This window comes from Acanthaster planci, linkage group LG21 (genome assembly GCF_054643075.1).
Source record: "Acanthaster planci isolate LZ-2023a linkage group LG21, COTS_SCS, whole genome shotgun sequence".
Taxonomy (NCBI): domain Eukaryota; kingdom Metazoa; phylum Echinodermata; class Asteroidea; order Valvatida; family Acanthasteridae; genus Acanthaster; species Acanthaster planci.
Genome location: NC_141797.1, coordinates 4,589,520 through 4,602,198, shown reverse-complemented (window position 1 = coordinate 4,602,198; position 12,679 = coordinate 4,589,520). Strand labels below are relative to the sequence as shown.

The 12,679-nt window shown below is 38.9% G+C and overlaps 1 protein-coding gene across 5 annotated transcripts in view; it reads left to right on the top strand.

Moving 5' to 3' along the window:
* Positions 1–12,679, top strand: part of baz1b (bromodomain adjacent to zinc finger domain 1B) — an 81,696-nt gene that overhangs the window by 65,065 nt on the left and 3,952 nt on the right. For 2 of the 5 annotated variants that reach the window (XM_087130997.1, XM_087130995.1), the window contains 9 exons: positions 1,285–1,449; positions 2,136–2,304; positions 2,886–3,024; positions 7,634–7,908; positions 8,438–8,503; positions 8,991–9,172; positions 9,520–9,703; positions 10,999–11,076; positions 12,461–12,604. In XM_087130997.1, coding sequence (XP_086987123.1) covers positions 1,285–1,449; positions 2,136–2,304; positions 2,886–3,024; positions 7,634–7,908; positions 8,438–8,503; positions 8,991–9,172; positions 9,520–9,703; positions 10,999–11,076; positions 12,461–12,604 — 1,402 coding nt within the window. Of the gene's footprint in view, positions 1–1,284; positions 1,450–2,135; positions 2,305–2,885; positions 3,025–7,615; positions 7,909–8,437; positions 8,504–8,990; positions 9,173–9,519; positions 9,704–10,998; positions 11,077–12,460; positions 12,605–12,679 lie in introns of all 5 variants that reach the window. The other 3 variants (XM_087130996.1, XM_022239304.2, XM_087130994.1) reach the window with 2 other exon arrangements.

The window sequence follows — 12,679 nt, the reverse complement described above, 5'->3', positions numbered from 1 at the left end:
ATCTGGTAGAAAAAACAACCACAAGTATGATATAAACTATTACTGTAAAAATTTTCTCAGGAAGATACATGTATATGATTTTGTTCATGTTATCTGCTCAAGCAATGGCAATATCATCCTGTTTCATGTTTGCCGCTTTGTGGACAGACACTGTGACGTATGTTATTCCTTAATTAGCTCTCCTTAAATTGTGGTTTAAGATAAAGAAATAAAAAGGCATAGATTTTGACACATTTCACAAATGTCGTACCTGTAGCACCCATGTTTTAACAGATGGATCGCTTTTTTTCTATAAGAGAAAAGAACCCCTAATATGTTAAGCTGAACATTTTTATCAAGATCCTGATTATTTTTAAATAATATCAGTAAAATTGTTGAAGTTCATTTCTTGACTCTCAACACTGTTAAAGAAAGAGATGATTTTGGTTATTTGCACATGTATCCGTTAGTGTGGACAGACCCAGATCTATGAGAACAGGTGTGATATTACAGTAAATGTACATGTATTTGTACATGCTAAAAACAATCCTGAGCTAGCACATGCATTTTGAACATGCTGCAGATGATTTAAATAGACTGGTGGCATCCCATAGAGCAGGAAAAAGTTGGGACAATATTATTTCATCATGAGTCTAAAGTCAAAACTGTTTTACCTACAAAGATAGATACATGTATGTGTAGAAAGTCAGTCAAGTACATGTACATCTAAGACTGGAAATTGCATGATGTCATCTCTCATTAAACATATAATAAATATCAAAAATACACCACACAGTATGCACAAAACGTACACAAACACCTCTGAAACAATACAGTTGCATGCAATATAAAAAAACTAATCATTTGAAACTAAGCAAAATTTCTTCTTGGACTAACACATATACATGTATTTATTGTTATTTGTTTTATTTATTTCATTTCTCAGGTAAACAAAACAGACAGTAAAAACATAAATGTACTTGATGGAATAAAGGACAAAACCCAACCGGCCTTAAGTGGATTGCCCTAAACAAAGAGATTCCTGTTGAGGTGTTCTCCAGACTAATTGTGTGCTCAGACATTGATTGGCACATTTATGAAGCAGTATATGCATGATCTGAAAGAATGCAACTGTACACCAGGTGCCTGATGACTGAAGTATTGGGAGCTAGACCACCAATGACAGACTGCTTATGCAAGGACACTATACCACTCTTATAATAAGGCAAAAAATGTATCACATGTCTGAATTCCAGTTTGTGCTGAATCCTGTCAAAGAAGTACTTTTTGTCATTCTTCTCCTAGTTTTCCTAAGGTGGGCCAGAATCTGTGGTTTCAGTATGAGAGTACCAAGGAGCTGGAAGCCATTTTGGAGGCCTTAGATAACCAGGGTGTGCGAGAGAGTGCTCTGTGTATTGAAATCAGGAAGCACTACCAGGACATAGTCAGGATGATCAACCTGTCCAGGAGGTAGGTGTGCAGTACCGGAGCCAAATGCTCTGGCTCTACAAACAGAGTCTCTAGTAACAAAAGCAGGACAATACTGAGCTAACAGGGAGCTTATTTCAGGGATCAGCAAGGGGCCAAATGAGAACATTCCAAATTTGGCCTCACATTAGACAAATCAATGTTTTTGTAGCAGAAAATAGAATTGTGATGAGCCAAAGGATGTCAAAGCAAATTTGACCCAGCACAACAGAATGAGCGTAAAGATGCTGCCCTTTCCTATTTTTACAGTTCCAAATCAAATACTAAAGTGAACGTCAATTTGGGGTTTTGTAATATTTGGAAAGATTAACCTGTCTCCTATTAAATTCCAGATGTTGCAGGATCATACATGTATAGTTAATATGTCGTTTTTCTCAGCAATTTTGACAACAGCATTATTTGTGCCCGGTCTGAAATGAAATGTAAAGCCACCAGAATAATGCCACATCATCAACCTAGACTTTTACCCTAAGTGTTCCATGTACATTCCTGAGATAAATAATTGCCAGTGTGTTTTTCCTATGTACTGGTACACCATTGTAAATTGAAAAAAAGATTCTGTGCATACAGTGTACATGTACTCTTGTTTTGTCTGGAATTTCCTCTCTTGCAGTGTAATTTGACTCTGTATTTGCATACCCATTTCAAGTTGATTTGTACTCCAACAGATCTGGTCCAGAACTGCGGGAATCGGATGGTCCCAGGGAGCTTTTGCAGTCATTGAGGGAAGACTTGCTAGATATTGAGAGTCACATCCGACAAGGCAATTTGGGTGGAGTGGAAGACCCACAAAGATGGGAGGAACAGGTCAAGACAGCCACCAAGCTCAAAGACTTGGTAAGTAATCCAAAGATACGCACTGTTGTCTTCAACGGTTTGGGGAGAGTACATTAATTATTAATGGCTGTCTTACCCAGCATTTACCAGCCAGTGAAGCCACTGAGTGGCCAGGTAGGGATATGTTCAAATGAGGAGTAGGATTAAGTTTTGAACCTAGTCTAGTCCAAGGCTCCCAAATCCAAGGTTACATGCACCTTCCCTTAATTTGTCTTTATTGGGTGGCTAATACTTTATGGAGCTCAATTTTCTAATGAAGAGAAACAGGTTACATGTAAATTTGTTATTGCACAATTGTCTATTTAGAAGTCATGAAATTTGCTATTACAATATGACAACTTTCCTTACAAAAATGTGAATGGGCTGATGTTGGAAGAGTTGAAGTAAACTCATGCACTTAAGGAATTATATGCCTTACCAGTTCTTTCTTTATAGGTTATATGAAATCACTGACTTTTTAGCACATTACTTTCTTTGGATATCCTTCAGGAAAGTGTGCTTAAAATTGCTTCGCATTTCGTAGTCACAGCAGCATAGTATAAAACTCTTGTTTCCTTCCTGGTATAAATATTTTGGCTCAGGGAGCTTTGATCGTTGAGAGCCAAGCAGGTGTTAACCCAAAGTTCCTTCAAGGGATTATGGCCCAGCCCAAGCCTAAACCTAAACCCTCAGAAGAGGACAGTAAAGAGGATAACGATGAGGAGGAAACTAATAATGAAGGTAAGATGATGGACAGTTCTATGAAACAATCTCACATACCGGTACACACTAGGTGGGATATAAACCGACAACTTCCTGCACACCATTGATTCAAGTGCAGACCGACCAACCTATGAAATCACAAAACTGCATTATGAAAATCTAAAAGTTGTATTTCTCATTTAAAAATTGTAACATTTCACAAAATAAGTATATTGACCAAGTCTGGATTGGGTCCACACTTCTTCGTGCATAAAAAAATAATAACGTGAGAAATCCAAACACCGAGGTGTTTGGAGTGAGTTGGTCATTTTCCCACCTGATTTGATATTCGACATTCGACTTACGTGTAGTTACAAAGAAAGCACATTACATGTCCAGGCTTATGGATTTTCCAGGCACAGACTTGAGCCGCATGCCTTTCTATGGTGATTCCCTCCACTTCCATCGCCACGGATTTGTAACTTGAGGATGGGTCTTCCTAAAGTTTAAATCCAAGTCAGAGCTTCTTTTGACAATTTATACACTTGTGTTGCACTGACAGTTTGCTGAGTTTATGTCCAAATATTGTTTGAAATCTCATACAAAACGATGCAAGTAGAGCATGTAAGAAAAATGCAGTACAACTTTGCCCCACACTAGTTGTCACAGATCCCTCTATCGAGAAAGCAAATATTTACTAACCTTATTTCAAACCGCACATTTACAGTGAAAATCTCATACAAAACGATGCAAGTAGAGCATGTAAGAAAATGCAGTACAACTTTGCCCCACACTAGTTGTCACAGATCCCTCTATCGAGAAAGCAAATATTTACTAACCTTATTTCAAACCGCACATTTACAGTGAAATACATGTATAGTGGAGATTGTTAGTCACTATTTCCAATGACGCAAGAATGGCTGAAAGGAGTTCCACTTATGAATATTGATAATTAATTGACAGCCATTCACAGCACAACGATCGCATGGTTCCAGGATGCTATTTACACACGAGACCTGTGCTTCGAGCCACGCTGAGAAATGCCCGCATCATACAGTTTGCTCCTACAGTACACATGTACATGTGTACATGCACATGTCCAGTTGTTTCAATCATGAGCATTTAAATGGCACTCCATCCAGTAGTGTTTCAACACGCATTCTTTCAGAGATCGCTACAAACATTTTCATTTTACACTCTACGCCTGTAGCTGTTTTTCAAGTATAATGTAAACACACAACTATTAAATCACTATTTTCAGGTGTGCCGAAATGGCCCAAACCCAAATTTTATGGGGGAGAAAACGTACAGTGGCATTTTCAATAATTTCTCATAGAAAGTACAGCAAAATCGTATTTTACGTAGTTGGTAGGTCTGCAAGTGCCATGGAGTCATAGTAACCTCGATTTCACTTTGTTGCAGTCATCACACATTCTGGCAAAAACTCTTGGAGATATCTGATTGGTTTAGAACTAATCATGTTAATGGAGCTCAGACCTCATTCCCACGATATCAAAGGCCATGCTGTTGCATGCATTCATGCATGCAGCGGCATAATTGATGTGGACGAGGTCACAAACAATGTATGGTAGTTAGTTATATCATGGAGTATTATAAAGTTATACACGAGGAATAAGGACATACAGAGATCAGAAGGGTCAATGATGGCCACCGCCAGTACTGCATGTGCTGCAAGGACAAAACAAATTACGCGCTGCTTGCGGGATATACTGGTAAGGAATGCTCAGTTGTATTTGCAAAGGATTGTTCAGTTGCATTTGCAAAGCATTGTGGATACTGCACATGCGTGTCTTTAACACTTCCGCATGTTCAACATGACTTTCATTACCACAGACTTAAATTTTGATTATTTTAGTGATTGTTCTGATATTTCAATGATAATTAAAGTCTGGTTGCATCTTTATATCCCCATAATGTCTCTCTTAACAATAAACTGAACATTTTACTAACATAAATTCTCCAAAATACATGACAAGAAAACTGAACGAATGTAGCTGGTCCAGAGGAAAATAAAACACCACACAAAAACATGGGAAGATTGGTTGTCCTTCCTGTCATTGGCCACAATTGGCCAGGCATGAAACCTCGCCACATTGTCAAATGCATTCCTGTGACATATTTCCACCTGCTTTTAACCGTAGGAACCGCTAGGATTGCGACTTAAGATATAAATATCGCAGTTCATATTTTGGGTATTTGTTCTTTACCGCTGGAATTGCAAAATGTCATAACTGACTTTAAAATGTCAGACTTTTGCCAAATAACCATCGCCGATTCGGAATTTCAGAGTGCATCTGTGGGGATCAATCGTTGACGTCTGAGGGTTTCTGAAGAGAACTGCACACCCTCTTCGTGCATCCTTTCCAACATTTATTTACTCCAGTATGCCACAGCCAAACATGGCAAGTCTGTGGGTTACCACAGTGGTGATCACTTGTCATCGACATGCACGCGAGAACACCAAAGAATGGAATACGATGATGCAAGATGCCAATCCCTTAATTTTAATAATACAACTCCATGAGGAATTGGTGAAACTGAAATAAACATGGATACATTTAAACATATTAGAAGTTAATAAGTATAAGAAATTCAACCCCAATTTCAATTAGGTCCGAACTACACATTAACTGCATATACAATCTTCTTTCAAAATTTCAAGGATTTTGCTGCTTTACTAAAACAAGATTTTGTCCCCAGTAGTTGTACTAAAAATGAATTTACAACATCTTCAATATCTGATATATTAATTACTCCGTCAGTTGTACACACACATCATTGCTTGTATCATTACAATGTATGCTTCAATTACACACTTACAAATCATATGCACTATCGACACCCCTGGAATACGTGCAGTGATTGGTGTTCAAAATGGCTACTGAAATAAACGGGCTAGTGGGAGGTTTCAGGCTTCACAGCGGTATTCTGGTGCTGAAACTACAAAAAGAAACCGAGCAACTATCAGAAAATAATGTTTACTACTTTTATGTAGTTTTTGTAAGTTTTAAAGTGTAATATAAATTGTAATTTTTATATACATGTAACTGTTATGCATGTAAATGTGTAATCATTATTTTTGTCATTTGATATGTACAGCGCTATTGAAAATTGTTGTGGAATAACAAAAAAATTATAAAATAGAAATGGCGCTTAAGAAATGATATAACTGAAATAAATGTTAAATGTTAAAATAAACATCAAGAATGACGTACCACAACTGGTAAATAAATGTACACACACACATACACAATTCTGTGTAGGTGCATACGTCCATGCAAAATACGATGACAATTGTTCCAAATATCGACTCAAATTATGAATACATGTATACACGACAGTGTTGCAGTAAGTTTCCCAAGACATGTAAGAAAAGGTATAAATACATACACAGTGATCTTAAATATACATGTAAATTATGGGCACATTTTCTATCTCAAACATGAAGAAAATGCAAGTGAACTTACAGTCTACAGCTTCCAACGGTGTTTGACGAAGACTGGCTAGAAATGGAATTTCCCGTACTCCATACTCAGTAAGATTACATGGCAAAGGAATAGCACAACGTGATTGGCTGAATGATACCACATGACTTAATATGCATTGCAAAATACATACCAATGAATAATACAGTTACATAAAGGAATGTAAGAACCGTGTTGCCTGACATCGTATGCAAATTTAACCCAGTCATAAAAAAAATCTTCAAAGGCAAGAAGATGCACAAGTCAAACCCAGCTGGACTAGACACTACAGGTTACCAGGCACTAATTGTGGTTTGTTTGATGCAAAAGCACCGGTGCACCCACTTAACCACTTCCTGCCGGGGATTCCTGTTCTGGACACTTACATGTATGCTTTATACATTTATGTGTGGCTGGGGTCTCCAAACTCGGACAAGGGAACTGGGCCTTGTAACAAAAGACCGTACTTGGAATAAAAGACCAGGCTGCTGGGCATTACTGACATTTTTTTCACTCTCAAAAGTGGAGATAATCCAGCCTTGTTTTGAAACAGTATACCATGGTTTGGGACATTAAGAGTGAGCAGATGACCACAGGGGACAAAAGCTCTCCACCGCAGCGATGAGCCACACAGCACTGCTGCACGCTAATCTGGCCCTATTTAAAAGAGGTCAGCAGTGCACTGAGCCAGGTTCGTGAACAAAAGAAAGTTATATAACACTGGACAATCTGGGCTCTTTTTGCAAGGCTGCCGGCCTGGCTGAAATACTTGGGAATCAATAGATTTTGTCTCTCAGGCTAGAGTGGAGACCAGACAGTCTTTCGTGTGTGTCCAGTAAATGGAGACAGGAATTTTAAAGAATTTTGAAAACAAAAAAATGATACTCATCCTGGACCAGCATCATCAACATTGATAACTACCACCGGCAGCAAGTGGTTAATGTTTTCCCCTGGACTCTGCTAGTGCCCATATCAGTTGGCATTGTGCATGCTCCACATCATAACTGTACGGACACTAGGGGACATACATGTACATGTAGTTGCTAAAATTAATAATAATTGCTTTTACTCATGCACTTACAGAGATTATGTAACTTAGTAATAAAAAGAAGAGTCATTGAACATGGTGAGCTGCTGAATGTTAGTGGTTTTTTTTTCAGAAGATGGGTCAGGAATTCCAGAGAAGGTGACCAAGTGGGTTGAAGCAGTTGAAAGTGCCCCCACACTGTCACGCCTCCACCTCCTCCTGAGCATTTTTGAGGCCTGCGTTCGATGGGAGAAGTCAGCTGAGAATGCCAAGTGCAAGATCTGCCGACGCAAGGGAGATGAGGACAAATTGTTGCTTTGTGATGAGTGCAACCAACCATTCCATCTGTTCTGCCTACGGCCAGCACTCTCTACTGTACCCAAGGGTGACTGGAAATGCCCTGCCTGTGCTGTTAGTAGATCAAACTTTCCACTTACAAAAAAAGTGTCCCTGTTTGGGATATTCAAACTCCAAAATTCACAAATTTCAAGAATGAGGATGACTTGTCATTTTTCCTGTTCTACGTATCTGATTATTTTAACATGAATTGAACATTGCTGTAAGTCATTTCTCACTGCCATTTCCTTAGGTTTGCAAAAGTTGCTAATGTCTTGAGTTTTGGTGGAATCCTAAGCCACATATGGTAGCATGTACATGTAGGTTGATAGTATCAGACTTGTGCCATTTGGCAAAGTAGGGGCGTGCATGTACAACTAGCATAAGGCAGTTTGTATCAAGTCAGTAAGCTGTTGCCAGATGTTGCTGGATAGCTCAGTTCCTAATACGTCGGTAAGCTTTTTCCAGGAGTTGCAGCCTCAGACCTTGCTCCAGTCAATTTACTTGTTGATTTTAGTTTTTTTATATTTACACCATCAAAAGATCCCTGAAAGGTTTTAAAGAATAGATGGTTTGAAAGCAGGAATTTAAATGTTTGTTTTAGCCTTCTGCCAGGAGAAGTGTCAGGAGGCGAAGTTACAAAGGAATGGATGATTCAGATGAGTCTGAGGTGAGAAATACATGTATTATCTATCATCAAGAATAAATTGAAAATGAAGCTTGAAATTAAGTACCTCTTACTCAACAGTTGATTAAGTACCAAGTCTGCTGTGTTTTGCAGTGGCTTAGTGCTACATGGTATCTTGTTTTTTCTGTTGTAGAGTCCACCAAAAGTTCTCACTAGTCCCTTGCAAGTTTTCCAGTCTCAAGCTAAGTCACACACCTTTGTGCAAACAGCATCATTCCTTATTCATTGTTCATTTTGACTGAACTTGTAAATTGAGTGTGATTTACTGGTGAAACACTTATGATGAACCCAACAATGTCACTCCAAGTTTCTCAGCTGAACACACCGGAATGTAGCATCTTATGTTCCAGGTTTTGCAATTAAATATTTTCCCTACTTGCCCTCTGGGCCACTTCTTGGTTCATAATTCATAAAGCCATGTAAACTTTAAAATGTTAAAAATAAAGTTATGTCTCGAATTATTGGCAAGGATTCCTGTGAGGATGGCAGTACCACTGATGAGGATTTTGAGGATGAAGATTCTGAGGGTGAGATTGAACATGAGGATGTGTGCATAGTTTGCTCCGAGGATGGTGAGCTAGTGCTCTGTGCCAAGTGCCCCTTAGCATACCACAAGGAATGCCATGAACCACCCATGCGCAACTTTCCAAGGTGAGAACATTTCAGTTGAAATTTCCACTTTAAAAATTTAGGTTTTTAAAACTGGAAAATTTGTGGAAAGGCAATACAAGGCGTCCTGTGTATGTTTTAATATTTCTGAACATATTTTAGTGACCATTGTTCGCGAGGAAATGTGATTGAATCACCCAAGACATTCAATTCTGACTCTGTCATATGAACTGAGCAATAATAGATTACCAGAGAACACCAGTTTAGTTACAGGCTGTGCAATTCCTTCATGTGGAAAGCTAATCTAGGTCCTCAGTCCTTCACCCATAGGAGGACTGAGGACTGTTGGGAGTTAACATTTCCCCATCCCACTCTACTTTTCTTTTCAGGGGTCGCTGGGTGTGTGCCTCATGCCAGAACCGCGCTCGCTCTGCTCAGTTGAAGCAAGCCGAGCAAAAGGTTAAAAAGGAGGCCCTGACCAGGAAGAAGAGGCTTCAACAAGCTAAAAGGAAAAAGGCTCAGGATGCGGCTCGAGCAGCCGCAAGGAAACCCAAGATTGCCTTCACTTGCAAGGTCAGATGGATTAAAAAATAACATTATTTGTCAGTCAGTGCTTATGTCAACACTGCCTAAAGACCACGTCTTAACCACTTCCTGCTGGGGGTAGTTATAAATGTTGATTCTGCGGGGCCAGAGTATTTTTCATTTTTTTCTGAATTCAAAGTTCTTTAAAAATTCATATTTTCATTTACTGGACACTTATACCCACACGAAGGACTGTCTGGTTACTACTCTAATTTGACAGACAACATCTATTGATGCCACAGTATTTCAGCCAGGTATGGTACCTTGTAAAAAGAGCCCAGATTGTGCGATGTTACGTAATTTTCTTTTGTTCCAAAACTGGCACAGTGCACTGCTTACCTCTTTTCAATAGGGGCCAGATTAGCTTGCAGCGGTGCTGTGTGGCTCATCGCTGCAGTGATGGGAGTGCTTCTGTCCCCGGTGGTAACCTACTCCCACTGAATACCCCAAACAGTGATATACTGTTTCAAAAAAATGCTGTCTTTTGTTACAAGGCCCAGTTCCCTTTGTCCGATTTTGGGCACCCTGGCTGTGAATGTAAAGAATAAGTGTCCGAAACCGGGCTCCCTGACAGCAAGTGGTTAACCTTTTATTATCATTCTGAGCCTTTTGTTGTTGATAAAATTTGTGTGAAATGGAATAATTAGTTAGCACTTTGCTAACCTTGTTAATAAAAGGGTCCATGTGATGAATCTTCCTCAGAAATAATTACTGTGCAATTTTATGCGCATTGTCACAGTATGACAACTGTTTCACATCCCTTCGTTTTAGAATATTAAAAGGTGCACCTTTTAAAAATGTTCAATGCTTTTCCAGACTGGGGCTAATGTCATTCAGGGAAGACACTGTTCATAGGGATTTCTGCTGAAACTGTCAGCCCAAAATTTACTCCTTGGAAACAATGCCAAGAAATGTTACTTTGTGGCTTATTATCAGGTACTTACACAACAATGAATCATCAAAAGAAAAGAAACGCAAGAACATAAAAATGTAAAAAAGATGTGAAAACACTTTTTTTGATGCATAAGTCAATTTAACTTTGCATAGAGTGACATCACAGTCTTGCTCATGAATATGGACATTTGCATTAGCATAAAAAGGGTACCAAAATAATCTTTAAAATAGCAATACAAAAACTTAAAATAAGGGTGAGGCACATGCATGCAAAGGAAAAATCAATTGTTGGCAAAGGGCATACCAGGTTTTTTAACCTGTTTTGTAAAGTTGACAGCCTTCCACATGTTGAAATCAACACCAGTTTTGCAAATGAATGGTTTTCTTAGATTGCAGAGGACATCATCAGCAAGATGTTAAGATACAGGGACAGTGGACCATTCCGCACCATGCCAGATCCAGCAGATGTAAGAACAGGACACCAAGTTTTAATGAATTAGTGATTTGGGTTTTTCTTTATGCTAGTTTTAAAGCAACTTTTAATCTCCACCCTCTCATCACAGGTATTTGCTTTTAAGTGTTGGCTAAAGACCATAGCATGCAGTGTGATATTATGTACGTGTATGCTCGAAGAGAAATTAGTCATCGTACAATGTACAGTGTAGGTAGAATGTGAGTACATGTTGTAAGCTTTTTCACATTTTAATCACACCTTTTGCTTGGGAGTCAGCAAGGCAACACTGTCTTTATTGCAGTTCCCAGTTTTGTATTTTACTTGTATTCCCTGAGCCAGGGATGTCAGTGTGCTCTCAGCCTGCACACACCTCTTCATGTAATGCTGAAAACAGACCTCAGAGTCCTGCCCTCCTTTTTCAGATGATGTAGTTAAGTTCAGATGATGAAGTTGTGCTGTTGAAGGACCTTTATTTTGCTTGCAGTGTTGTCAACACTTGTGTTGGTTGTCTATATGGCCAGCAACTGGCTTACCAGCCATGTGATGAACAGGGATACCAGCCTTCCAGCAATTGCTGTAATTTTGGTTTTGTCCAGAAATCCAGTCTGTGAGGAGCTGACTTCTTTAGTTCCCACACAATTCGCATTCACATATGGCATGTGACCAAAGAAAGTTTTGTCGTCAGAAAACCCAAGTAAAAAAAAAATTCTGTGGCATGTCACGCTGAACACGATCGGAGAAAAGATGAAAGATCTGCCACACAAAGGTCCACTATTGAAGCGGACGGTATATTAGGTGTAAAATTACGTCTTTCAAAAAATACACCATGAGAATGAATAAAAAAGCAGGAAAATAATCACTGAAAAATGTTGCCACAGGAGAGCATGTCAAGTGTAAGTTTTCATGTATGTGTTTCATGAGTCCATGACTTGGGGAAATCTGTTGTTTCAAAATTTGGACAACTCGAATGTTTATTTATTCTCAACTGGTTTAAGTTATCAGATGAAAATGGTGGCAACTAACAAAAACATGACTACACCACCTGCACGTGGCTGCAGCTTTTGTAACTGACTTTACCCTTCAAAGTTTGCTGTATAAGCCACAGAGACTTTTTCAGTGTGAGAATCAACATATTAGGTTCGGCTTATATTCCGAAAAATACGATACATAACATGAAGGAGTAACGAAATCAGGGATGAATTCTCCAGTGATCTTAACTAATAACCATTTTGGGTTGCTTGTCAATAGTTAAGAATATTTGGGGTTTGCTGTCTTATTTTGAGAGTTTTTGTTTTTGTTTTCAGATGTTGAATCATGGCTGAGAGGGCTATTTTTGATTTAATCGTAGCATCTACACCATCCTGTCTACTAACTGTTATATATTGGCTTGCATTCAGGCACCAGACTACAAAGAGGTCATTGCTAATCCTGTTGACCTACACATGCTGAAGGACCGATGCAGCTGTGAAGAGTACCAGGAACAACAGGAATTTCTAGAGGATGTTCGTCTGTTGTTCACCAATGCTAAGCAATATTATGAGGTGAGATAGCCTTTATTCACAGGCCAACTTTAGTGGCCGAGTTCAGGAACAAATAGGTCCAATTTGAAGGGCCAA